At 43.4% G+C, this 27234-nt stretch overlaps 2 protein-coding genes across 7 annotated transcripts in view; both read right to left on the reverse strand.

The window, feature by feature from the left end:
- Positions 1–32: 32 nt before the first annotated feature.
- Positions 33–17126, reverse strand: GPR89B (G protein-coupled receptor 89B). Of its 3 annotated transcripts, XM_058853501.1 has the most exons (15): positions 16996–17082; positions 15732–15779; positions 14496–14555; positions 13599–13702; positions 11972–12078; positions 11083–11184; positions 8167–8287; positions 7840–7920; positions 4489–4598; positions 3413–3501; positions 2937–3029; positions 2494–2589; positions 1828–1917; positions 1114–1179; positions 33–962 (listed from the first exon to the last, which is right to left on the reverse strand). In XM_058853501.1, the coding sequence occupies exons 3-15, from the start codon at positions 14520–14522 to the stop codon at positions 756–758; spliced, it is 1293 nt and encodes a 430-aa protein (XP_058709484.1). In that variant the 5' UTR covers positions 14523–14555; positions 15732–15779; positions 16996–17082; the 3' UTR covers positions 33–755. The 3 variants fall into 3 exon arrangements, with proteins under 3 accessions (XP_058709484.1, XP_058709474.1, XP_058709493.1); XM_058853491.1 differs by lacking the exon at positions 15732–15779 and having other exon boundaries at positions 16996–17126; XM_058853510.1 differs by lacking the exons at positions 15732–15779; positions 16996–17082 and adding an exon at positions 16547–16894.
- Positions 17127–20171: 3045 nt separating this feature from the next.
- Positions 20172–27234, reverse strand: part of GJA8 (gap junction protein alpha 8) — a 29047-nt gene continuing 21984 nt past the window's right edge. For all 4 annotated transcript variants that reach the window (XM_058829098.1, XM_058829101.1, XM_058829100.1 and 1 more), the window contains one exon: positions 20172–27056. In XM_058829098.1, the coding sequence (XP_058685081.1) occupies positions 25856–27046 (1191 nt within the window). In that variant the 5' untranslated portion in view covers positions 27047–27056 and the 3' untranslated portion in view covers positions 20172–25855. The remainder of the gene's footprint in view (positions 27057–27234) is intronic.

The raw sequence follows: 27234 nt of genomic DNA on the forward strand, positions 1-27234 counted from the left end.
AAGGCATGGTTGGACTTAACATTGAACTCTAGCAAAGAGGACCCCAAAACCTCAGCTCCACTTACGCAGAGAGAGAAAAGGAAGTTGACAGTCAGTAAGAGAAAGCAAATCTCCAGCTCCTGAGGATAGTAGGTACTAGTGATACACACTAGCACACATCACATACAGAAATGGAGTTCTCTCCACTCCTGCCAGACAGCAAATCCTAACCACCTTCTGGCTCAAATCCAGCCAAATCTTTGGGACTGACAAAAAACAACTGTGATACTTGCATATTACAAAAGCTTATTTAATTCCACAGACTCAAACATTCAATTCCAGAATTGCTATCCTCCAAATCCCAATTACAAGTTGATTTTCAAAAGAAAAATCACATTTCTTGGTGCCTTCTGTGATGATGTTGTTCCAACAGTAGGAGGTGTTCCCTCAGCCAGCCTACCACACAAGTTCTGATGCCCCTGGATAGTGGTGTATCCAGCATTGCTTTTATTGCTTGGCAACGAACTGTTTCAAGTTTTATACACACCCCCGTCCCTTCCAGCTGTGGCACTGAACAAAATGAGCCACAGAGCTTGATGATGACACGTGTGGAGGTTCAAGGAGCCAGAACACACAGAGCAGTCCTGTCTCTCCAAGTTTTGCAGTTACACTGCCAGAACACACAGAGCAGTCCTGTCTCTCCAAGTTCTGCAACCCACCCACAGGAGCTGCAGCAGTGCAGCTGACAGGACAGAGAGCACGGCTGCAGTTCTGCCTCAGAGGGCCATATGCTTTTCTGGGGCTTGTTTGTGTGCTAAATAGAGAAAGAGGATACTGGAGAGGGCACTAACTAGGAATATCACATCAAACCAACGGTGATAGAAGTTGAACTGGAGCTCTCCCAGGACTTCTGTAATAATGGTGCGGTATTCCGGAGGCATGCTCATTCGGATCAGGAGCACTGATGACACAAAGTACATCCCCTGGAAGTTAAAACAGGGACAGCAGTTATTGCTCCATCACAGGCTCTGTGGCTAACAGGGGGCAGCACACAAAAATACTGTTGTGTTTAAAGACACACAAGCTATGCATGCAGAAATGCACATGGGTGTGCCCATGGTTCTCCATACTCACCATTATCTGTGCTAGCAGCAGAACAATAACATTGGAGGACTTGCTGCTGGAAATGGCATAGAAGAACTAGAGAAAAAAAACCAAAAACATTGGAAATAAGCAGTTAGATAAGTCTGATGTGTCTTAGGACAGTGTGAAAGGTACATACCATTCAGTATCTTTTCATCTAAAAATTCCCTATCGAAACCATACATTCTAGAGGGCTACCTGTAGCCTACCTTCATAAACCTGAAACTTGCATAAGCCTTTCATAAACCCTAGTCTGAAACATCAGTCTCCCCCAGCCAGTTGCACCTTGTGTTAAAAATCACGAAACAGAAGTTTAAGCATAGGTACCAAAGGCCAGGTCAAGTCAAGGAGTCACATTTCTGTTAATTCCTTTCAGTCCTACCAGCAGTTTAAATTAAATAATCCAAATGTTTTTAATCATCATCTCATCAACCTTACTAATAAGGCCTTGCTACAGCACCTTTTTGAACACTTGCAATCTTCAGCATCTTATTTAACATCTAGATCCCTTCCTGACAGAGACTGGGGAAATATCCTGCAAAAGGTATTCTTCCTACCTTCTTCCCTCTGCAAGAATTTATATTCAGATATTTAAACATAAATGCAAACTGAAAATTCATACAGTACTTGTTCCACCAAAAGGATAATGACTGATATGATAATTACTTTCTCTGTGTAAAACCACTTAATATTCCTGGGTCTTACCTTTGTAAGTGTGATTAACAACCCTCTAATAGAGGTAACAATGATTATTCCAACAAGAATAAAGGAAATATGCTGAGACCAGAATTTGACCTGTATCAACAAGAAGAACACAGTTAAAATTTTAACTAACCTCATGTATACCACATTGTTTAGCTGCCAATTCTTCAGGGTCTTTGTCTCTCCTAAATGTACAGATGTCCATTGTAGACAGGTTTATCTAACAGACATTTTCACCAATATATTAGCAACTCTTTACTCCAAACACAAGAGGAGATGTAGTTTATATGAAACACAAAGAACCCCATTTTCATAGGGATATCTTTTAAAAGTGTAAATGGCAGAACAACTATTTGCACAATCAAAATTTACACCAAAATACTCTTTAGCTAAATGTATTAATCCAAGAAGATTGTCTAAAGTGCTTCTAGTTTCCCAAAACAAAAAAACATCAAATCACTGCCTCTCTGGCAAGACCACATCACCATCTCAGCATAAAATCAGTGTGAAAGCAACTGGTGCATTTCATGGTGCATTTTCCTTTCCTCCTCAGTAAGTCAAAAGCCAAAGCCACATTCTCAGGGTCTATCACTTTCTCCCTAGCAGTAGGATTTTATTCAGATAAGATATGAATTGCTGAAAAGGCTGTAAGAATGAATAAAGGCTCACATCAAACTGGATTCCCAGGTAATTTACAGTGATCTCAATTCCTCTTGTGACTGGATCAGTCTTCCCTACACGGTCAAATACAATATTGATGGTTGCCTGCAAGAGAGATGGATTTACATTCAAGCAAAAAGGCAAAAGCATTTCTCACTCTCACAGGTGAGGATCATGTGTGACTCTTCTTTTGTACCACCAAGGAAAGGGCAGGGGGATGGTCAGATTGCCAAAGAAGGAAAAAAAAAACCCATGCATATAAGAATTACTGGTCTGATGCTGTATAGAAAAAGCCAGATCCAGGGCTTTATTTCAACCAAGGGCTAGTTTCTTTCAGAATTTCTGGATTTTAAAGAAACTAGAGCATTACTTAATGAACTGCATGCATAGCATAATCTATGCATGGTATATTTGCATACATCCACAGAAAATGCAAAAAAACATTTACATACCATGAAGATTTTCCAGACACAATAGATGGAGAAAAAATAACCCAAAAAGTTAAAGTATTTTCCCTGGAAAGTTTTGGAATACTCTATTCTTTCCTGGAAATACAAAAAGAGGGAGTAGAACATAAAAAAATACGTCACTTTCACAGTCACCCACAAAATAAATTGTAATGTAGCACCAACAATAGCAAATACAGCCCTGTCTTTCTACATCTTTTAATTCAAATGTTTCTGACCTCCCAAGTGTTAATTCATAAGCTTGTGAGTGGTTATAGGGCCATGGGGTAGACTCAAGGATGGATCTAAACTGGAAGGGAACTGTCACCTACCCCAAAGTTAAAGAACCAGATCCTCACTCCAATGCATTACATCATTGCACCATTTACCTATTGAACAGGTTTCAATTTCTCATAACACATGTATTCTTTCAAACTACTCTGACCTCCCAACACCCATCTGGGCAGTTACTTGCTGTGTACCTTTGTTGCATGCAAGTCAGCAGTTTCCAGGAAAAGCTGCCGACTCAATTCTTCCAGGGCATCCACTTCTTGCTGGATAAGGGACAGATCTGGCAAGCCAACATAGTCAAGGCTAGAACACATCATGAATTGTTAATTAAGAACAAAACATTACCCACCTTCAGCCCAAGAGCCATATCTAATGGTTTGGTCTTTTCTTAGATCCAGATCAGCCTTGTCATTCAGCCTTCATGCTCCTCATTAATACAGCACCAAAGAAATCTCAAGGATGTACTTCATGCACACTACTCCAGTTTAAGGAGGTAGGCAAGACACAGTATTTAGGCAGTTGTGCAACAAACTCTTTATTTCTATTCCTCTCCTTCTACATCCCAGAACAGAAGCAGAGCTCTCAAAAGCTGCTGCTCCACTTTGATCAGTGTCCCTTGCCACTGAAGCACATATCACAATATGTCATCTCAGATCATCTTCATAAACAAACTGCTGAGTAACTGCTCCAAGAGATTAGTGATTACTATGGAGAGTCTGTCAAATGGCCAAATTCTGATTTTAGCAGCTAGTGTGAAAGGAGAGGAAGAAGAGTCCTCAGCCTCAAATAAGCAAAATGCACACTTCAAATGGTCTGACAGAAATCATCGGTAAGCAACTCTGTTGGAGAAGTACAGACCCTTGTCATTCCCAACAGATTCATTCTATAGGGGAGGTTGAAACTGGATGATCTTTAAGGTCCCTTCTAACCCAAACCATTCTGTGATTATGTGGTAAGTGTGCACATCAAGTGTCCCCTGATCCACTGCACACCTCACCCATGGTGATGCAACACCACATTTATAGAGCAGGACAGAAACATAAAACTTCTGCCTGTGTCATGGCAAAACTGTGCCCAAGGCCTGGGCAAAAGGTCAGACAGTGGACCTGTGGACAGACTGGAGCACAAACTTCCCAGTAGACATTAGGCTTGAAATGGACTGAAACACAAATGCTTTGTGACTCTCCCAGCTAACACTCTACCTCTCAAAACAAAGCAAGCTGGATCCACCTCCCAAGGCAGGTGCCAGCATGCAGATGAAGGATACTTTCACTGCCAGGAACAGATGTTGTCACACTTTTTATCATTCCCCAGAAGCCAGTGGGTCTGTTATGCACTTCTCCTCTCTGGAACATTGTCCTGTGAGCCACTGCTATCCTGAAAGAACAGAAAACACAAGTTCTTAGGAATATAGTATTTTTATAAAAAATCGTAACAAGTAAAAAGAAAAAAAAAATCCACCAGTTTCTTAGAAGATGCTGTGAAACTAGATTTACCAAAAAGAGATGTCCCATTTTTCTTCCCCTAAACACCAATCCCACTACATAAAATTATCCTGATTAGCTCTGGAGTACAGCCCAGTTCTAATCAAGTGAGATCCAATGAGACACTTCCCAAGTCTTCCATTCAGGATCCTGTTTCAATTCTAAAGGGATTAAAACCCAGTTAAAAATTCAGAATTCAAACGAATTTCCCAGTCATATGATAAGTTGCTTTCCTTTCCTCAAACACATGACTCTGTTATCTCAAGCTCAGGAATTAGAAGACTTCTCATGCTCCTCCCTCCCCTTGGACACCTCTCCTTTATCATGGCACATCTGCCTTTTCCATGGAGCTATGAGCTCTGGATGGTGTGCAGAGCACTCTGATATGCTGTCACTCACTGCTAGGCTGCATGACAAGCTGTTATGAAGCAGAAACACACAAATCCATTCTTGGACTGAACCACTGGATGCTTCAGGCAATCTGAATGTGACTCCTGAAGTTAATTCCAACACTCCAGCAGCAGCAGCTGTGTCTCATCCCTCACACTTCCACGTGCACCGCGGCATAATCCTCACGAGCAGTGTTGGCTTCTGGTCTCGTTCCCTCACATTCCTCCCCACTGAAATTTGTGAGCAAGTTATCCATTCCTAAGCTGAAAACTATTCACAGGATTCTCAGGATGATCCATGATTCTGTGGTGTTTAGCCCCTTTCTTGTAGCTGCAGCCAGCATCACTACATTTGGCACTGAGCCCTCTTCAAGGCTGTTGATAAGCAGCGTAATAAAAAAAAAAAAAAATTAAAAATCATTCCATCATTCCTTTCACATCAGCAAAAGAAACACCCTTGGGGCACCCTACATACACATAAAAGCACATATGGCCACAGACTACAAATTACAGAGATCTTGGAATCCTGATAGCTGCCAAATGTAAGAAATGCATTTTTAATCCTTGCTTTCCTCGCAGTACACAGATTCATGTGGTCCTGCCCAAATGATCCAGAGCACTGCAGAAAAAATGCAGCAATGTCCAGATGAAGCACAAGGCTATAGATACACAAAGGCAAATCTCTTTTGAGGGGTGGCAGGAATTTCTGTACCCACACAGTGGCCAGGAGTTCTGAAGCCCTCACAGGTCAGACCCATAGGCAAACCCCACACACTCTGTGCATGTAGATTGGTAATGATGTTATGTGGTATTTGTGTGTCACATCAGCTGATCTGACTCTAACATGATCCAAATGAAGCAATGCCATCAGAATGCTGGCATTTCAAACCTGAGGATTACATATGCCACACCTGCAAGAATGAGTATAAAGAATCTGACAGCCTTAGAGGTGAGTTTCCCTGAGGAATTGTGCTGAGGATGGAAAGAAACGTGATTCCTGTGCAAAAACCATCAGGGCAAACAACTTTCACCAACTATCTTCTCCTACTGACTAGAAAGCCAGCATGAATAAGAGTTGGCATAAGAAAAGTCAGGACCAGCAAAGAAAGCAAAAAGCTTTATGTTCTATTGCCTTACAAATCTTGTGCTAACTGATAAGTTCTGAGCTCTCCGTAGCACTGAGAAGGTGGCCAGCACATCACTGAGAATTAATGGATTATGTAGTATTTACCCTGTGCTGGAAAATACTGCTATTTCCACTTGTTCTGCCAATTACTTGGTTGCATTTGGACTGACACATATCTATGTACCTATGAATTTAAAGATTCTAAATTCAGCTTTATATGAGCAAATAGTCCAATCATGCAAGCCATTGATCCCCATTGAAGTAAAAAAGAGAACAAAATTGACAGAACTCAAGCTTCTGCTATTTCTTGCACAATTCTGAGACTACTTAGTTTTGCAGTTTGTTTTGGGTTTTTTTGTTTGTTTTTTTTTTTAAACACATATGCACAAACTTCATTGTAATTCCCAAGTGATTAATACATGGCTCTTCATAATGGTCAGGAAGCTGCCATATTCAGATTTCCTGGCCATAGGAAGGCAAAAGTGCTAGCTGGTTACAAGCCTCTGGCATCCTGACTTTTACCCCAACATCACTCTCCCTGGACCAAAAGTCCAAAAACAAAACAAAACAAAAGAGCAGAGTCAGAAACAGCACTATCTTTTAACTTCAAAGGCAGTATTTTAGTGTGCTTCCAGCCAATTAAATCAATTAAACTTGAGTAATTAAATTCTCTCACTACTTACTATCTCACACATGACCATACATACAGAGTCAACAGTTGTTCACCACTTAACATTTTCAAAGGGGAAGGAGGTTATGCTTTAACTACACTTGCATCAGCTAATACTCATCAGCAGATACATACATGGTGATAAATTTGGCAAGGTTAGGCTATCTAAAAGCTCCCCTGCACACATTAAAATGTTCCACTGAAACATTAAGGCACCAAAAGTAAAGTTTGGGAGACTGTTCTGTCAGACAGTCAAATCTTTAAAGTGACTCCAGTAACTGGATTTATTCTGCACTACTAGCAAGACATGAAAAATGCAATATGGGTATAAAATATGCAGACAAAAATCTTTCCAGTCTAAATGAAACATTTGTTTCTACATTGTTTCTCAAAGTAGGTTTTTTTTAGCTTGGGGACACGGAATAAGCTAAACCAATGCCAGCAGAGTTGTGATGGCACACTTGTGTACTACAGTATATTCACCTTAGCAATGTTTTACAATTCTGTAAAACTTAACCAACATAAACCTTGCTGTTTGCAAGATACAGCTGTGTCCACACCAGCTCACTACCCTGCTTCAGCTTTGACCAGGATCATGTACAGGATTATGTACAAACCACTTTCTGTCCTGAAACCACAATTAAAAGCCAGCTGCAGAGGCCTTAGGGTGCCTGACTTGGCAGGAGAGTAAAATGCCCATCCCACAGATTAGTTATGCTGCCAGCAGAGAGTTACAAATGGTCTTGGAAGCCTAATCTGTGCCACTGCAGCCACAAAGGGCACTACTTAGTGTTAAAACCAGTCATGTATCAGGCCAGAAAAAAACACCACACAGTTCAACCTGCTTGAGATCTCAAAATCCTCCTGATACCACTTCAAGAACCATCTTAGACCATACTGACAGCAAATCCTTGAGGTAAATAATTTTGTGCTACTGTTGTCCTCTCACCTTTTTTTCTTGCTAACAATCATGTCCATGGTCTGAAGGAGTCGTCGCTCCAATGCCAGAATATCTGCATCTGTTACATTCCTGCAAAATAGAGACCCCCAATTAAGCCTCCTACCCCATTTCAGAGGGGATGTGCACATGCCCATGAGACAAAGAAAAACCTCTGTAAGGGGAATATGCAGCAGCAGTGGAAATGGTTCTAGCATGCAGACATGACAACAGCTAGATTCAGAAAAAAAGTAACCAAAAAACTTGAAACAATGCCACAGGAAAAGCAAAAAATAATCTCAAAAAAGTTGGACAAGTATTTCACAAGGCTGCAGTTACCTGAGAAAGTAGGACATGTAAGTGTATGGACAGTTGACAGCCCCAAATCCTGACAGCAAAGCCATGAGTGTCACCCCAATCACACCAACACGGCTGATGAGCTGTTCTATAGACAGGATTCCTGAGGGAGGGAAAAACATGGCATCAGCAACCTTGCTCTCTTCACTCTGCTCCACACTTGGTGTTTTTCTAACACAACACAGAGCTGCTTAATTAATCTGACTGCCTTCCCTCTGAAATGACCCCAGGTAACAGGAAGGACAGACAGTGACTAGGAGAAGAAAGGGGTAGGAAGTCTCCTCCAGAAATCACATTACCATGCTTAGAAACAGGGATGGGGAGCTCCAGCTACAAAGAAACTTAACAGAGATATATGGCTATGTGGAGAGGAATAAATATCAATATTTTGGTTCCAAACTAATAAAGTATGTTTGCCATTTGCTGAGATGGGAACACAGATCATCCACCAGGCACTTATAAAGGAGTGTCTTCCATAAAGACACTTCTGCAATTATGAGAAATTATTACCAAACCAGCTGGTCCTGGCAAACTGGCCTAAAAATGTCTGAACCCCCATCCCATTAGAAGCAACCCCTCCAGATCAGATACAAGCTGTGCTTGTAGGACAGTGGAGCTGGGAAGCTTAAGCTGTTCCTGGCTGTTCAGTGTACATCTGCTTGACACAAACACATTGTTGAGGTGACCACCAACAAGGTCTTCTACCTGAGCACTAAGTGGACTCTAAAACATGTAACTCAACATGAACATTAAGCCTGTGCTGTAACCATCACCAAGCACTGAAGCTGCACTTATTCTTAAACACAGACCTCAACCTGCCTTCCCAGGACACAGTGCCACGTGTAGTAAACACCACTCACTTTTTAGGGAGCTGGTTATAGAGCAGCTGCCACACACAGCACATTTAGAGCTTACACGATTGCAAAGCTGAGATGGCTGAGCGCCAAGCCACATTTCATGCTTCAGAGAAGTGGAATGAATGATGAAAACAAGGCAAAAAGACTTCACAAAGGGAAACCGAGACACCCAGTCATGTGCAGCTGCACAGAGATTTACAGGAGCTACAGAATGTGCTACAATACACTGGCCTTTTGCCCCACACACTGTCAGAATGCAGCACTTAAAACAGAGGTGCCTCCAAAATGACATTACATTCCACTGGTTGGAGCAATGCTTCCCCATGAAACTCACACATAAATTGAATCAGTGCTCCAACACCTCAGAAAAAGGTAAGAGCTTTATTAGAATACTGGGGTGTCATTAAGCATAACCTTCCTTCTGCTACAAGCTCCCAAATTCACGTCTGTTAAATAAGCTGCAGTCCAAGGGAGCCCCTTGCTTAGTGGTGCACTTCTCAGCTGCAGGACACTGAGAATCCCCATCCCCATCCTCACCTGCCTGAATTAGGTCATCACTCCCTGATGAAACCCACAACAACCTTGTCTGTACTGGTAGGACAGCAGCACCCAACAATACAGCAGGGAATAAACATGCAGAACCTCTGCTCTAACCTCATGTCTACACCTGGTAGGATAAGGCACTATAAAACTCTTAAGTGAAGGTACCACACCCTGTACAGTACAATTAAAAACAGAAAACACCTTACTACCCATTCTGGAAATTGGCAGGTGTTACACAGCCTCCCAGAACCTTTTGGTGACCTGAAGAGGATTACCCAAACCCCATGGCTAAGTTTCCACTGGATTATTACATTCTGCCAACTCAAGCACCTTCTGCAGCTCACAATGGATACAAGTCTTTCTTGGCAATGGAACACTGGGCAGAGAGACCTGCACTATACATCAACTGCTGGATTTTGGAGGCAAATGACACAATTACAAAACAGACACACATTTTCTCTTAGGAAACTTTCAGGATCACAGACGAAAGGCTGAGTAGACCCTACACTCATTGGTATCCTTCAGCTTCTTTTTTGAGTACAGAGTCAAGCAGCTTCCCACAGAACAGAAGGACTAAGCTGAGCATTTCATATGCAGACAGACATATTCACCAATTTCTGTGAAACTGACTGAATTTCATCTGTTGGGAACAATATCCAAACAATTTTCCAGTGCAGGGGAAATAGAAGGGCAACATAAGTTACGCAGGTCACAAATAGCCTGGTTCTAACAGTGTTACAATCCTTCAGCACAGCCAGCCACATGCTAACTCTGTTGGACCCAAACTAGCCCGAGTGCAGAGTACCTTCACAATGTAAATACTCATGACCAGAGACACCCAAGCTAATTCTGCACACAGACTGCTCTGGCATCCAGCAGGATTTACCAACTCACACTCCACAGCCTCTGGACTCAGGCACAGCAGGAATATGTACCAAAGCCATTACAACTTCCAGGCCCATTGCTGGCTACAGTCTCTGCAGCTCTGGTGTTTAGGCACACTGCTGTGTTCTGGACACAAGTGGACAGTCACTCATGCTAAACTCATCTGACTTCAGTCACAAAAAAGAAAAACCTGACTGAAAAAAAGTCAGATGAAGGATTGGTTGTTGATCTGCTTCTTAAATAATCAAGGCCTAGACTCCACAATAGAAAGAAGTAAGTTAATAAAAATTGTGATCAACTTTTTGTGTAGTTTCTGTGCCCTCAGAAGTACACCATGCCTCTACATTGTCTAGGTTCAGTTAGGACTTGCTTCCTCCAATTTTTCCTGTGGTACTGAAAGAAAACTAATGAAAATAATCCAGGTGTATCCAACCATTTCTGTCAGTCTGACAACCTTTAAATTACAGATTTCAAAGCAGAGCAGACCCTCAGTTGCAAGAACTATTTTCTACAGTCCCAGCTGCAGAGCTGAGATAATAACAGCTCCAAAATAAAAGTGAAATAACAAAGCATATTTCAGGAGGGAAGAAATCAGCAAGAAAATGAAACTTACCATGTTTTGGGCTGAGGATAGGAAATGGATCCCCCAACTTCCAGAAGAAATACATGAATGTCAACCACACAACACATGCAAAAAGTAGTTTCTGTCTGTGCACTAATGGAGAGGAAAAAGGGAGTGCTTGAAATAGGTTCTTCTTTTAGGGCTTTTTATAGCTTGCAACATTTCTACATTGATCTAAACACTACTTTGAGAACAGGTGCCAAAGTAGGTGTCACCTGACAGAGCTATAGCTTGCAGTGTGCACCCCTTCACCTCCCACAAGGCTCTAGGGTCCACATGGGACCACTTCACTGCTTTCTTGTGTGATTTTAAACGTGAATCTTAAATATTTCATCTTCATGGCAAAACTACACATTCAATATTCCCGACCTACGTGCCTAAGCTTCACACAAAAGAGTGATGAGTATCAACAGCTCAAGAGTCAAGTGTCCATTAGCCCATGGAAGAGGCCTCATCCAGACAAGCGGACACAAAAAAAGCAAAAGTAATTTATTGTGCTTTTCAGCTCCCAAAGTGATTTATTGAGCTTCTCTGCCTCATTTCTTTTGCCCCCTAGCAGAACAACACAGCCTTGCCAAGGGTTGCAGAGTTTGGCCGCAAGTTTAAAATTGCAAAGGAACAAATCCCAGTAATATTACTCTGAAGTGCTCAACTTTGTTGAAACCCGTGAAGAAAAGCAGCATTTGGTGGGGTCATGTAAAGCATTTCCTGACTGTTCAATAAATGGTTCATGATAAAGCATAAAGTTCCAAAGTGAAGGTATTTAGCCAGAACAATGTCAGGTCAAGGAGGGAGGTACAAGGACCGTGACCAAATTTATTTCTCATTTGTATTCCTAGTCTCAAATTAGCAGCTCCCCTGCCACAAACGAAGTACTCACATAATCTGATATTGCTCACAACAAAGTAACCAATGTAGAAGGGCACCATGAAGACCAGGATGAGCAAAATGACACACAGGTTCAGCTTCCAATGAAAATATCGAGAGCTAAAATAAAGCCAAAATACTGATTAGCACGATATAATACAACGAATTTCTCAAAGAAAATGGTATGTCAGTGAAATCTTTTCAATTACATCAAGCAATGAATAATATTGGCTTAGAATATAGAATATTCTGGAATTTTTTCTTTATTAGGGTAGAGGAGAGGGAGTTGTTTGGTTTGGGGTTTTGTATGGTTTTATTTTTAAATACAGAAGTCAGGAATGTGTATTTAAAACTAAACAACTATCTAGAAAACCACATTGGGTATTTTATCAAATACTGTATTTTCTATGGTTACTAATGCCAGTTGCAGCATGATTCATGTGACTGACTGCTCATCTAGTTGAACAGTAAATCAAAACTAAGTACAAGCGGTAATTAATTTTCTAATGAACAGCTGAGTCAGCAAAGAGCTAATTCATATTGAAAAGACTAAAAATATTTAATGTTGATAATTCAGCATGTTTCACTTCGGAGTGAATTGTGTCATCTGCAAGACTTTGCAAAGCAAGGTTTTGTAAATACAAATATATCTCAACATGATCAATACTCCTCTGACCAAATTACAGTAGTCAAATGCAGGTGAGATTCATCTTGGGTGAACTGACCTTTCACTTTACTTGAACAGAAAAATACATGTCCCCATTCCCAATATTAACTCACATCCTCTTTATCCTCAGGGAAGAAGAAATTACAAGGATCCTTGTCACTTTTTCCTAACTAATTTAGAGGCAAACATTTTCATCTGTACTGAAGTCTAGCTCTTTATTGAAGCTTATAAAGGCATTCTCCTCAGTGATCTCCCTGGCTGCCAGCCCCACATATTAATAACATACAGAACTAACATTACCTTTCATCAGTTCTGCACTTCTTGTCTTTCAACCCCTTTGTCTGCTCTCTTATACTTGTATGATGAGACAGAATAAGAAGAAACCCAACTTAGAACAATAACACGTAGAGGCTATTTTCTCTTTCCTACTGACTTCCAAAGAAGACAGTTTTTAACATCCCCTTTAGGTAGAAGTCCTCACCCTATTGTCAAGAGAGGATTCACCTTTGATTGACAAATCCTGTATTAGAGATGTGGCTTTCACTCCACAATTAGCTTCACATCTTATCCACTTCTCTGACCACCAAAGAAAAACCAGTGCTTAAAGTTTCTGTAATCTTTAGCATATGAAAAGTGCTCTTAGCATGATCTGAAGAGTTACAATACTTCCATAAAAGAAATTCTTTCTTTTAACTTCACAAATGGATAAAGTCAAAGGCTAAAGCCCTGCCCTAAGGACCTACACCAATTGTTAATAGCAATTGCATGTTAGTAACAAAATTGGAAGCTTATGGCTACTAGTCCCATGTTCTGTCAAATAAACAACTGTTGCTGCACAAACATCTTTATTAAGTTGTTGACACTTTTCTCCCCTAATTTCCCCAATCCAAGACTAATCCATTAATTTAGAAGTAAGACTGAAGATGCTGCAGAGCACAAGGCAAGCCAGTCCCTAGTGAGCTCCCAGACTCACCTGCTGTTCAGCACTCCCAAAATCTCAAAGATGATGAGCTCAAACATGGTACAAGAGAAGGCAAAAGTCACAGAGAAGATCACCTGCACCACATACTGTCGCACCTGCAATGCAGAGAACAATCCAGAGACACCAGGCATTTACATTTCTGGACTGGCATCCTGATATCCCTCAGATAAAAAAACAAATCACAAGGTATGATGGCCCACAACTGGGTCTCTTGCTTAAAGGCACCAAGCCCTTTATCTGCTTAGGAGGAAGCCAAAAGACTCTCGGAAAACAAGAGCGCAAACTCATACACTAAGCAAGCTCTTTGATATTAGCCTTAGATTTAAAAACAAAATCCATATGAGAAAAACTGCTGGGGTCTTGTTCTCTCTCTCAGTCGCTGATAAGGGTCTGAATTTGGCTTCCACTTAAAACCATCTCTGACCTAGACTACAATCTCATACTCCACTAAGGATAAGAGAATGACATTTTTATTCCACCCAATCCTCACAACCAAATCAGCTGCAATTGACACATCTCACTGCGTTTAATGTTAGCCACTGACTTTGATTTTGTCTCCAAAATTTCACTTTATATAAGGTGGGCTTACTAGGGCAAAAGGCAAAACAGTTCCCTCCATTTCCTATTACCCCTGCATCTCTTCCATATTTCTTTTTATTTAACAGTAGCCAGTATAGAAACTTCCAGTGGCCACAGGAGAACCCGTTTCCTCAGACATCTAGGAGTGTTTCAAATAGAAGCACAAGAGGAAATTCAAAAGAAAGTAACTGCAGATAAGATAAAAAGGGTTTAAAGAGAGGAATAAGGCTAAATGCGGTTTTAAAAATATTTCTATACTTGGGAGCAATTTTTTAAGATACAGATTTGTAATGAAAGGTTCCTTCTCACCTCATAATCCTTGAAGAGCTTTCGCATGAAGAAAAGCCACCCAAATCCAAAGAACAGCACCTGCAGAAGAGACGAAAAACTCAACATTTGTATCCTGCAGCTTGCCAAACACAAACTCACTGTGCTTCTGACTCAAATGGAAGGAAAAGAGCTAACCCAAAGCACTCAAGATCCACAAAAGATTAAAACTTGCCACTGTACCATGGAAAAAATATATTTTAAATATCCAAGTGTAGCAGACACAAAAGGCTATGGCCCTAAGGAAGATCTAGTCAAGACAAGAGAGTTTGGTGCTCCTAAATTCTCAGAATTCCTCAGTTCCTGGCGTGCGAGAATCCTCTGCACTGTTGATTCTTGTTTCACTCTTGTAATCTACAGAATTAACACCTATGGTTGTTTTTTTACAGGAAATACGGAAATGGAGGCAAAGCAAACACTTGAATGCCCACCACATACACATCTTCTAAGGATAAGTAAATTTTATAAAAATATCTGCTGCTTCTTGTAGACTAGAAGTGTGTGTGAATTTTTTGTAGAGGTCTTTACAGTACATCTGGTTAGACACTGACATATTGTGGGTGAAAGGCGCTACAATCATTTCTAAGGTGAGGAAAAGGCAGTGCTGAATGTCTCGAGCCACAATCTGGAGCTGCAGAAAGCCACACGGACAAGGCAGGAGAAGCACAAAAAGCCAATAACATTTTTCATTTCAGTGGTTGTGAAAGCACATTACAAAATTTGTTTAGGTTGCTTCTCACTCCTGAAGGGATCAACTTAATATCACAGCTATTTTGCAGATAACTTAAATGAAGTAAATACAAATTGAACAAGGTGGCCAAAATTGCAATTACCTGTCTTCAGAGAGTAAAAGGGGTCTGTGTTATCAGGCCTCCTAAGAGCAGTCCCATCTATTCCTCATAAGACTGAAAGGGATTGTAATGATTTAAAAGAACCCAAGCAGAAAGAGAATTCAGGAAATACTCAATATTTTTTACAGAAGTAGTTTTGACCAAGGCAAAGACAAACTTCAATATATGTCAGACATCAAGGAACAAAGTCAGTGTATCTCTTCAGAGCACATGGAAAAGGCCAGAGCTCTCTGCCCACCCTGCTGTGGAGATGGGAAATATTCAAAGACAAAAAACAAAGGAATTATTATAGATTACCTCCCTGCACATCAGGAATAACCACTGGGGCAAAGGTAACACACTAACATGATTTACAGACGAGGAATACCTGGAATGCTGGGCAAGAAGATCAAACACAGCTGCCTTGAAAGAACATCTGAAATAGGATGAGGTCAAATGAGTGATTGGTAACAGCTCGCAAAACTTGTTTGAGGAGGACTTCAGACTTTAAAGTAGCTGCTAGCAAAAAGGAAAGATATTCCATAAGCCTCCTATCTACAGGTCATAAGTTAAAGAAGTATGATAAGCAAATGAGATCTACATAAAGTAATTCCACATTCAACAGTGGGAAGGAGGAAAAAGAGACAAATTCTTCAAAAAGAAGTAAGTAAAAGATGAAGAGATAAGTAAGTACAATAGTAACAGAAAACCGAACACAAAGATTAGACTCCTCTTGTGTTAGGGACCGTACAAAAGCAAAGAAAGACATTTTGGTAAAAGTTCACGCTCCAAGACACTGCAAGTGAAAGTGACATGTAAACTCAGCAAAATCTTGAGCATTTGACAATTACACACAGTGATTTCAACATCTAACTTGGTACTGTTGAAGATGATGAGAGGATTCAAAGCTGCGATCAGAAATGAATGAAAAGTTTTAAGTTAGAGCTCAGTTATAGCAAAAAAGTCAGAGTTTTTGTTCTGGGTGAATTGTTAACAGTACCAAAGCTACACTCAAGCCACCAAGAGTGAAAAAGCACATTGAAAGCAAAAACCAAAGCATTATCAAATGGGAGGGTATTGTTCTTCTAAGAAATGGCCAAAAGCTGTCCTGAAAATTGTCAGGAATTAAGAGTTGTGCACTGAAGTCTATCTAAGACAACCACCCGCTGCTGAGTGGGGAAAGGCTCCTTTTCCTCAGCTCACCTCTCATCACTACAGAACAAACATTTCACACCAGCTCAGAAGCTTAAATCAGATCCCTCTGTGATCCACTTAAACGCATTTTCATCTGGTCCAACTGCCTAGGGACAGCCTTGTTGAGAAATACCAGAAATGAACCAAGCACTCCACGCAGAGACCAGCAAGATGAACTTCCCCGTCTGTTCCAACTGGAGAAACTTAAATTTAAACTTAAGCGGAGTCGGGCTCGCCTTGCCTGGGCTCGGCTGGGTCCGGCCGGGCCAGCCCTGAGGGTCCGCGCGCCCCCGGCGCGTACAGCTGCGCACGCGCGCCCCCAGGCGCCGCCCCCGCGCTCCTCCGGCACGGACACGGCGCAGGGAGCGGGCAGCCCGGTGACGGCGGCACCTCCCCGCTCCCTCGCCCTTCTCCCGGCCGGAGGCGCCGCGCCGCAGCGGCGGGGGAGGGGTGGGTACCTGCGATGTGAACATGATGCTGGAGTCGATGAGGAAGCTCATGGCGGCGCCCAAGGCTGCCCGCTCCGCCCCGCCCGCCGCGCTTCCGGCTCCGGTGGCGGCAACGCGCAGGCGCGCGGGCGCGTGCCCCGGGCTCGGCGCCCCGCCCTCCTCGCGGCGGGGGCGGGCCCAAAGGGCGAGGCCGCGCGGGGAAGCTCCGCCCCCTGGCGGGACCGGCCACAGTGAGGGGAGCGTGGCGGTGTCGGGCTGAGGGAACGGGACGGGGCGGCTGCGAACCTGAGCCCTTCGCCTGCCCCTTCGAAACTCAGCGCAGGTGCTGCCCTCAAAAGCTGCGGGAAGGGCACCCGCTGCCGGCCTGGGGGCGACAGGAGGTGTGCGGGGCACAGAAGGAAGGGGAGGGTGAACACCATCCTCTGGGGCCTCCAGCACAAGAGGGACATGGACCTGTTGGAGCAAGTCCACAGGAAGCCGCGGAGTTAATTGGAGGGATGCAGCACCACTCCTATGACAAAAGGCTGAGAAAATTTGGATTGTTCAGCCTGCCAAAGAGACGGCTTAGGGGTGACCTAGTTGCAGTGTTACAGTGTCTGAAGGAGCCTGCAAGAAAGATGAAAAGGGGCTTTATACAAGAGCATGGAGTGACAGGCAAAGGGGAATGGATTAAAACTGCAAGAGGGCAGGTTTAGATTAAACATTACAAAGAAATTCTTTACTATGAGAGTGGTGAGGCTCTGGAACAGGTTTCCCAGAGACATGGATGCCCCATGCCTGGAAGTGTTTAAGGCCAGATTGGGTGAAGCCCTGAGCAACCTGGTCTAGTGGGTGATGTCCCTGTCCATGATGGTGAAACTGGATGATCTTTAAGGTCTCTTAAAGAATTCTGTGATTCTGCAATTTGACCACCGTTGTGACTCCTCTGCAGGAGTAGGGCAGCAGTGAGTGGCAGGCCACAACTGCTCCTGGCACATCTTCCCCCCCTAAGGGGAGACTGATCTCCCACATGGAGCCCTCTTCATCCTCCCTCCACGCCGAGAACTGGGCTGCAGATGCCTTTCAGGACTTGCAATAACAATATATCAAGGAATGTGGCCAGAAGGGAAGCAAAAGTGCAGACAGGGAATTTCCTGATGGCTATTGGTGTGAGATCCAATCCTTCATGTCACAGTCGTGTTCCCACTTGACCTTCGTGGCGTCTGAATCGTTTTCTTTTTTCCGCTTAAAAACACACCTTGAGGAAATGGCCTCAAGTGGCACCGGGGGACATTTAGATTAGACATTCGGGAAAAATAAATAAATCACAGAAAAGATTGTAAAACATTGGAATAGACTGCGCAGGGAAGTGGTGAAGTCACCATCCCTGGAAATGTTTGAAAAACACGGATATGGCAGTTGAAGACATGGTTTGATGGTGCTGGGTTGGCAATTGAACTTGATCTTGGAGGCCTTTTCCAACCTTAATGATTCTGATTCTATGATTCTAACCATTGCCACTCAAAACTCTGTATTCAGAATAATAAACAGGAAGAGAAGAATCAAGTTGTGAGCTTAACAAAGCACAGAGCCCCTGCTGACTGAAAATCAGCAAACTTTATTCATTACAACTCATTTCACTAGGAAAACAAATCTCTGTTTGGTTGTGCCGAGTCACCAGGTTAGTCCCACAGTCTCTGATTGATTAGCATTCTGTCTTGCTCTCAGATTTCTTGGTTTGAAATTTGTCTCCTTGTCTGCAGCATTCCAAAGAGAAGAGGACATTCAGCTTTCATGGAGAGATGAACTCAGGGAGCAGGTTATTGTATCTGATCTGAGACCTTTTATTTTACAGCTTCTGGTATCAGTGCCAGTTAATGCGGAGCTGAGATCAGGCCTTGCCTGCTCTTTCTTTCTGTATCTGCTGCTTAGAAACTGTTCTTTCCTAAAGTGGTGAGATTCCTGAGTTCGGAGGGATTTGTGGTTGTTTTGTTCTATGTTGGTAGGTTGTGGGGCAAGGTTAGCTGTTGGTTGTCTTTTAGAGGCCGAGGTTAACAGGAAATCCTTTAAAAATAAGTTATACAGAGCCAGATTCTGCTCTTGTTTATGCCTTGGAAACTCAACTTCCACACAAGGGTAAAAAAAAAAAGGCAGAGTTTGGTCATAGGTCTTAAACTTTCTTCTTTGCATGTGTTTGGAAATAGGCTTGAAACATGCCTCTGCTTAGCTGTAAATTACTGATCCCTGGGCCTTGGGAGAAACACAAAGGGAACAAGATAATTCCTACTGGAAAGACCCAGCCCCACACCCACCTCTCAGCCCCAGGACTTCTTCAGGGAAAAGGTGTGAAAAGAAAATGGGAAATTTATTTTGTGCTGTTCCTCCCTAGATAGTCGCTGATGTCCATGTGTGGGGAGAAGGCTCCATGGCCCTCCACAGGTACAAAGGCAGCTTCTCAGTTGTAGTTATTCTTCTACATATGATAGCAAATTAGGCTATTTTATGTTCAGTTTATAGAGAGAACCAAAATCAAGCCTTTTAAGTAAAACAGGAAGGTGCAGCATATTGAATTAAATCATGGGGTTTGGCCAGGAGTATATTTAGAAATCACACTGGTCTCCAGAAGGTGCTATGGGGCGTATTTATGACAAATAGCCTCAGCTGGCAGCCAGCCACCCATTTTCTTTTCTCTCCAGAGGTTTTCATAAACAAGAACTCTGAAGCTGGAAGTATTCCCACATCGTTCTGGTTTCTGCATTTCTTTTGGTTGATGAGTTCAGGTGATGATGTTCACTGGCAATTCATGGATTCCTTTACAGGATTGGCTATGACTTGTTTGTGAACATGTATGTATTGAAAAATTTACCTGAGCATTTTTTTTAATATTGCTTTTCCACCTTGGAAGCCAATAAATGGCTGATTTGCTTTCACTGTGCCAAGCTGGATCTAGCAAGGCGAAGGCCAACAGTTTTTGTTTTTTTCAAAATGTTCTGTCAGTAGCTCTGTAATCACCATTTCTATTCAGTGCTGCTTCATCCCAGATCAGCAAGCTTTAAAACACACAGGTTTTTGTTGACAGAATGTTAAAATGCACTCCTCTGCATTTTCAGATGGATTTAAAGGCACACTTGATGCTGAAGTTAAAATATGGAAAAGACTTAAAGCACTATATTTCAATGATTTTATCTGTTGACAAGCATACTCTCTTTTTTCTTTTCTTTTTTTTTTTTTTATTTGTAATGCTTTTTCCAAACCAGTTACACAACACGATTCTGACCTCAAGCAGCTTTTGTAGCTACCGAACATCAGTTCATAGAATCACAGAATCATAGAATAGTTCAGGTTGGAAGGGACACCTTGAAGATCATCCAGTTCCAACCCCCTGCCATGGGCAGGGATGCTTTTCATCAGACCAGGCTGCTCAGAGCTCCATCCAGCCTGGCCTCGAGCACTTGAACAGCTGACTCTGTGTGTGCCTCAGCCTCTGCTGGTGCCTGGGGAGGTGGTGTGGCCCTTGGGCAGCCTAAACCAGCTCTACCAGAACATTCCGGGAGGCAGAAGTGCCCTACATGTGTCATTCCACCACGCAGTGGCTGCACTGAGCTTTCAATTTGGGATATCCCATGGGATAGATAGTTCAGGCTGGAAGGCATCACCTGGCCCAACCTGCAGCTCAATACAGAGTCAGAGTAGGATGCTCAATGCTTTTCCCAGCCAAGCTTCATCCCCCAAGGATGAAGATCCCACCATGTCTCTGAGCACCTGCTTTAGTGCTGAACACTCTCCATTTGAACAATTTTTTTCCTTGTCAGAGTTTTTTTAATGCAAAATTTTCCTTTGCTGCTCATTGTGATTGTTGCCTCTGGTCTTTTGCTGTGCACCTCTGTCAAGAGTCTTCCTCCATCTTCCCTGGAATTTCTCCCCTTAGGAACCTGAAGCTTAGGGCTCCCAATGCCCCTCCTCTCCAGGCTGAACAAACCTCCTGCATCTCTCTGTACAGCAGGCTGCTGAGAGGAAAGCTTGAATTGTTGACAGATACATAAGTCTTGCCTCTTCTACTGAAATAGGTTGGTGCCAAGCTAGTGGCAAGGAAAGGATTGTGTGCCAGGCTATGTCTTGGCAAGCTGACACATACTCACTTGCCATGGTTACTGCTCAGCTGTGTAAGCACATTTGGTGTTGGCAAAAAGCCTTTCCTGAGCCATGTTAAAAGGTACAGCACACACAGAGCCCAAGGAATGGCAGTGTCATTCTGTTGGGGGAAAAAATTGTTCCAGTACTTTGACAAGTCCCCGGATTTTGGTACATTTATCCAGCCCTGGCCCTCAGGAAATCTGGCACCATATACTGTTTTATCACAGCTGCCTTGGGCTTACAGGAAGGCTTTAGTGTAGTACTCATGGATGTTCCTGTCTTTACTAAACAAAACTAAGCCTAGGCTAGGATTACTTTCGGTTGTCAGCCTGAAAAGCCATTTTCTATACAAAACAGCAAACTGCCCCTTTTTTTTCAGCACTGTGTGGCACAGCCGCTCTTTAAATGTAAAACTGCACAGTCAGTGAGTTACTGAGCAGCAGGAGAGATGGGACTTCCCCCCTCCAGTAAGTAGATTTGATGCCCACACAGACCTAGAGAGCAGAGATCCCCCAAATCTCTCCTCTCCTGCAGGAGGAGGTATCTGCACCTCACTGTGTTTCAGCACTGAGAGATTGTGGGTGTCGGTCTCTGTTGCTCTGAGTGGTTTAAAACAGAAGCCCAGCAATATTCTGTATGATACAACCCTCTCCCACATGCCTTGCAAGCACCTCAAAACTGTCAGAGCTCCACCAACCTGAACCAAATGCTCCAGGAACTGCCTTATTTAAGCACAAATGCTGCCCCAGAGTGCCCTAGGATGCTGGGGATGGAGAAGAGGGGTCCACGTCACCACACTGTCACCACAGCTTCATACATGGCCTTGGCTAAGGTGGGAGAGATGGGTGAGGGAGTCAATAAAGTCCTTTTTACCCATGGCAAATCCACATCCATGTTAATGTTGTCAGTGCAGTGTAGTGTTCACATTTCCAAATTACTGCCCTTCTGGTCGAGGAGTCATATATTACCCAAGTTAGCAGTTCTGCCAAGAAATAACAAGGATACCATGCATTTCAGCAGTGCTTTTCATCAGATCATTCCTACTTACTTTACAAACAGAATTAAGGAAGCCTCACAACATCCCTGTGAGGTAGGTGGAAATCCTTACACCCATTTTACAGGTGGAGAAAACAGGCACTGAGAGGTAAAGCGATTATCACAGCAAGTCAGAAGCAGAGCTGGAAATAAATCTAAGATTATTATCCTAGGTCCACTGCTCTAGACACTAGAGAACACCAACTCCACGTGCTATTGTAAGCTAAGAGACTACCTTGCTCTTCTACTTTCACCTTCTTTGGTGATTTTGACACTTGTATCTTATGCTCCTTGCAGAGAGCCATGTGATCAGTTAGGAATTCATTTGCACAGGGAGCCAAGGGGGTAAACACACCTTTAAATGATCCAGGCATGGCTCTAACTGTCCAGTGATTTCCCCCTTCCCAAGGAAATAATATTCCCCATTCATCATATAGATCTCTGTGTTTTGTTAAGTTATTTTTGGAGTAGAATCCACAGCTCTAAGGCTGTTATGCAACTTCACTAGGAATTCCTTGAGTAATCAATTAAGTTGTTTCACTGAGAGGGAGTAAAGCACATTTATGTGCTCTCACATCCAGAAATAGCAATAATCCTTTGCTCATCTGTAGGGCCTTCCACCCAAGGACCTCCCTTTCCACAACTAGCACAACACGTCAGGCCTCACATCATCATTGCAAGGTAGAGAATGATTCCAAATTGCACAAGAAGGAAGAATGACTTGGTGACAGTCCCACAGCGATTTCCTTGCAGAGGTGAGGCTGAGTGCCAGACGACCGGACTGTTCCCTGCCCCGTTTGCCGAGCAGCACTGTCCTGATGCCGTGGCCTGTGCTTGGTGGCTACAGGTTCACTGCCAGCCAGCCAGAGTACTTGAAAACTGGCTTAAAAAATAAAAAAATCAAGAAGCAGTTGAGTGGATGCAGGAGGAAAATGCCAGCTTCTCCTTGTGCTGTTGGGACCCGGAGGAAGAAAGGAGCATTCCTGTGGCAGCTGTGAGAGAACTACAGTGTCCATGGAGTACACTGCATGTGGTGCATTTTACTGAGGCTCTCCAGTGGAAAAGGACATAATTAACATGTGGTGATTAGAGACTGCCCTGCCTGACAGCCACGTGGTGAACCACATACTCCTGATGAACAAGCACTCATCTTTAAGTAGTCCTGTAGTCTAATGAATGTATGAATGTCAGAGATCAGGAGTGGAATTGTCAAGTAATTAGAAGTCAACAGGGGTGGGTGTGATTCAAGTAGCCCAGTACTTTGTTATGTGGAAGGGCCAGAGGCTCTGATGCAAATACCTCATCCTAAACTGGTACAAGGTAGTGGTTTTTACCTGCAGGAAAGTATGTTTCCAACCCCCTTCAACGAGTGGGCTGGTTGAGGCTTAGAATCATTCAAACTCTCTTACCACTTTCTATGGAGAAATGAAAAAGATCCCATCTAGTGTAAGTGTGGTGATTGTGTTGTTCATCTAAATCTTAGCTCTTTCTTTAGTTCTAGTATCTTGAACTGGGCACAGTGGACTCTTCCTGCTGAAAAACATTCTCTTTCCTCAGTTGTGATAACAGTTCTCCTGTTTCTGTATTAAGGGAGTGGATAAATGGTAGCCTCCAGGCTCTCTCTCTGCATGTATTGCTTTGTGATATGCCTTCCCAAAACTGAGGAGGGACCTTCCAGACTTCCTTCACAAGGAAGGACACCCAACAGCCTTTGTCTAAGAAATAAAGGTTTTGACCTTAGGCTGCAAATCTTGGGAAAATACAGAGGCCCAAGAGAAGCAAAAGGATGAATAGTGTAAAAAAAAAAAACAAACAACCAAGAAAACCCCAATATGTGGCACCTCTGTGGCGCTGAAGAATTCCAATGCACCCTACAAACTTTCTACATATGTACAGCTTATCATCACTGGGCAGTGAAGTCCGGCCACGTTCGTGGCTGCGTGGCCAGGGCTGGGATCAGGAGCGACAGGACTGCCTGTACTGGGGCTGGGACAGGGCCCAAGCCTACCCCTGTCCTACCCTGGGACAGGGCTCTGCAGACACCCGTTTGCCTTCTCTGGGCTTTGAGTCAGACCCGCTACAATGGGAGGCCACAGGGGGTCTTTTCTAGCTAATGGCGGGATGAGTTTGATGCATTGTGCCAAAGACCTTTTTTTCCCTGGCCTGGATTAGAGCCTGCCCTGGGAACAATGGGATGGGCTGCAGCCCAGCAGAAAGAATTTGCTGAGATGGCAGGGTCTGAGGTTTGCAGAGCAGAGCAGAGCAGAGTGCATACCTGCACTTTTTTGGCATGAGGCTCAGTTTTGGGGGGACATAGCTGTTAACCTGAAGCTTTTGAACGCATTGCTGCACTGTCCCAGCCAAGAGTTGCTGCTGCAGTCCTAAAATTAGAAATCTATATTAGACGTCTAAACATTTGCAAGCACATCGTTTTCTGCCTTCTGTAAAAAAAAGACTTTTCTGAGTCTCTGAGAGTTCTGTACAGACCTGTTGGCACAAAAGGTCTAAATCATCTTTTGAAAGGTATTGTCTTACTTGAGTGAGACTTTGGCATTTAATGGAGAAGAAGCCCACTGAATGTCTCCCATCGGTCAAATTAAAAACAAAGGCTTTTGACAAAAGTCAAAAGACTTTTACCATATCAGTCTTTTCAAACCTGACCAACCAGTTTTGTGTTTAGAGGTTTAAAAAGTCACATAGTTACCCAGACCCCTGGTTCAGGTTCACAGGTGCCTTCAGGACTCTGTACCTGAGATTTGCCGAGTGCCTGGGAGCCTGGAAGCTCCAGGAACTGAGCACTTGTCAGGATCATACCATGAAGGCTTGTATTTGGTTTCGTGCTCTAGGGGTTGTAGCTGGCCCCTCCTTTCCCAGAAGATTTTTCCCTCTTGCTTGGCTAAATCTAATTTCAGATTTACGTTACAAGGCTACAAGTAAAAAATATCACTTGAATTTATTCTTTCCAGTATTCCGAGCTAGTCTCAGGGCTGGATGACCCTCCTGGGAAAAAAATAATCCACCTCTGGGCATCTGCTAAGTCCTAGTAGAGAGCTACTGTTAACCTTGCCCACTGTCAATGTCACTTGAAGAGCAGAAATATTTTTGACTGGGGAAAATATTTTTGCCTAAACTCAGATATGCATTCACAGAGCAATTCGGAACATTTTTGCCTTTATTTTCTGAATAAAGAAGGGAAGTTTGGCTTAGTATTTTAGTGTGTTGATGCTAAGCATAGAATTCACTTTGTGAATTAAATAACTGCAATTCCATGCCAACAGCAAAGGGGAGATCTGCTCAGTGAGCCATAGGAGGAAACAGAAAGACTAGATACAGTTGTTGATCAGTCTTTCCTCTCACTGGCTGAAAGACAGATCCTCCCCACATTCCTAGAGAAATGTGGAACACAAGGCTTTCAGTAAATATGATCACAGTGGCGACATTTGGGTATCACTGCCATGTTAGGTTTTAGAATACATCAGTTATGTGTAGATATTACTGTAAGTAGTGAGCTGGCATGTGGGAACAGGGAAATACAGGGACATATGGGGCAAATAAGGCACAGTTACCATGGTAGTACCTTTCCAGTTGAGAATCATAAAAGGAAATAATATTCAAGTGGCCATTTTAGCACTTTGCTTAAAAATATCTTTTGATTCTTTCTCTATCTCTCCTTTTCTCTTCAACCTTTTTCCTTTTCATGTGCTCCCCTCATCCTGCACCTTCATACAGTCAAATCATCTGACCTGGCCCGGCTGCTGGCTTTACTTAGCCTGCTCAGGGGTCTCATATCAGTGGCAAGTTCAGCAGGTGCTGAAGGCCCTTCCACTTCATCTCTCACCACCTCCTCTTCTGCTTTCTTCACCCCTGGCTCTTCCTGAGGATGCTCCTCTTGTTCCTCCTCCCCCTCTGCTCGTACCTTCTCTTCTGGTTCCTTTGCTTGCGCATATGATGGTAACCTCTCATCGAATGCCCTGGAGAGATCTTCCAATGGTCCCATCCCAATCTTCTCCTCAAACTCATTGTAGGCTGATGGAAGGGGGCTGGGCTCAACCCCAACTTCCGTGAGAGGGAAATAGTGGGACACCGGCTTCTCTTCTTCCAGCAGCTTGTAGCCTTTGGCCTTTGGGATGGAGGGGACTGTGATGGCGTGGAGGGGCTTCTCTGGGACCTCTCCAAGCTGCTCCTCTGCTGGTCTCCTCAGAGCCCTCCGGATTCTTTTCAAGATCAAATGACTGATCTCCACCAGGTTGAGGAATAGGGATACGGCAGCCACCACCAGCATGAACATAATGAAGATGGTCTTCTCTGTGGGCCTGGAGACAAAACAGTCCACAAGATTGGGACAGGGCCACCGCCCACAGCGGTAAAGGGGGAGAATTCGGAAGCCATACAGGAAGTACTGACCTACTATGAATCCCACCTCAAAGAGGGTTTTGAAAATGATGTGTAAGATGTACGTTCTCAGGAGAGTGCCTTCCAGGCGAAACTTCTTGGTTCCATCAGGGTTATTGCCTTTGTTTTGGTTTGGAGCCAGGGGCAGCTTCTCTTCATCCACCTCAGCTTGCTGGCGCCTCTCAGCTTCCTCCCTCTCTTTCCTCTTCTCCTCCATGCGGACGTGGTGCACAGCATGCCCGAAGTACATTAGTGAAGGGGTGGATACAAAAATGATCTGCAGGACCCAGAGCCGGATGTGGGAGATGGGGAAGGCCTCATCGTAGCAGACGTTCTCACAACCAGGTTGCTGGGTGTTGCACACAAAGTCTGACTGCTCATCTCCCCACACGAGCTCGGCAGCTGTGCCCAGGATCAGGATGCGGAAAATGAAGAGCACTGTGAGCCAAACTCTCCCAATGACAGTGGATTGCTCGTTCACCTGCTCTAAAATGTTCCCCAAGAAACTCCAGTCACCCATTTCTTACTGTCTAAGGGAAGAAAAAACAAAGAGAAAGACCACAAATTATGCTCAGTTTTAAAGATTTCAGGTTTTCCCGCTGATGTCTCTTGTTGCTTTCAATCAGTATTTCCCTAATATGCTTTGAGAACAGAAAGACGGGTTGCTTGCTTGCTGATTTGCCTGTTTACCATGATTTATTAGCAGGA

This window comes from Poecile atricapillus, chromosome 1 (genome assembly GCF_030490865.1).
Source record: "Poecile atricapillus isolate bPoeAtr1 chromosome 1, bPoeAtr1.hap1, whole genome shotgun sequence".
Classification (NCBI taxonomy): Eukaryota; Metazoa; Chordata; class Aves; order Passeriformes; family Paridae; genus Poecile; species Poecile atricapillus.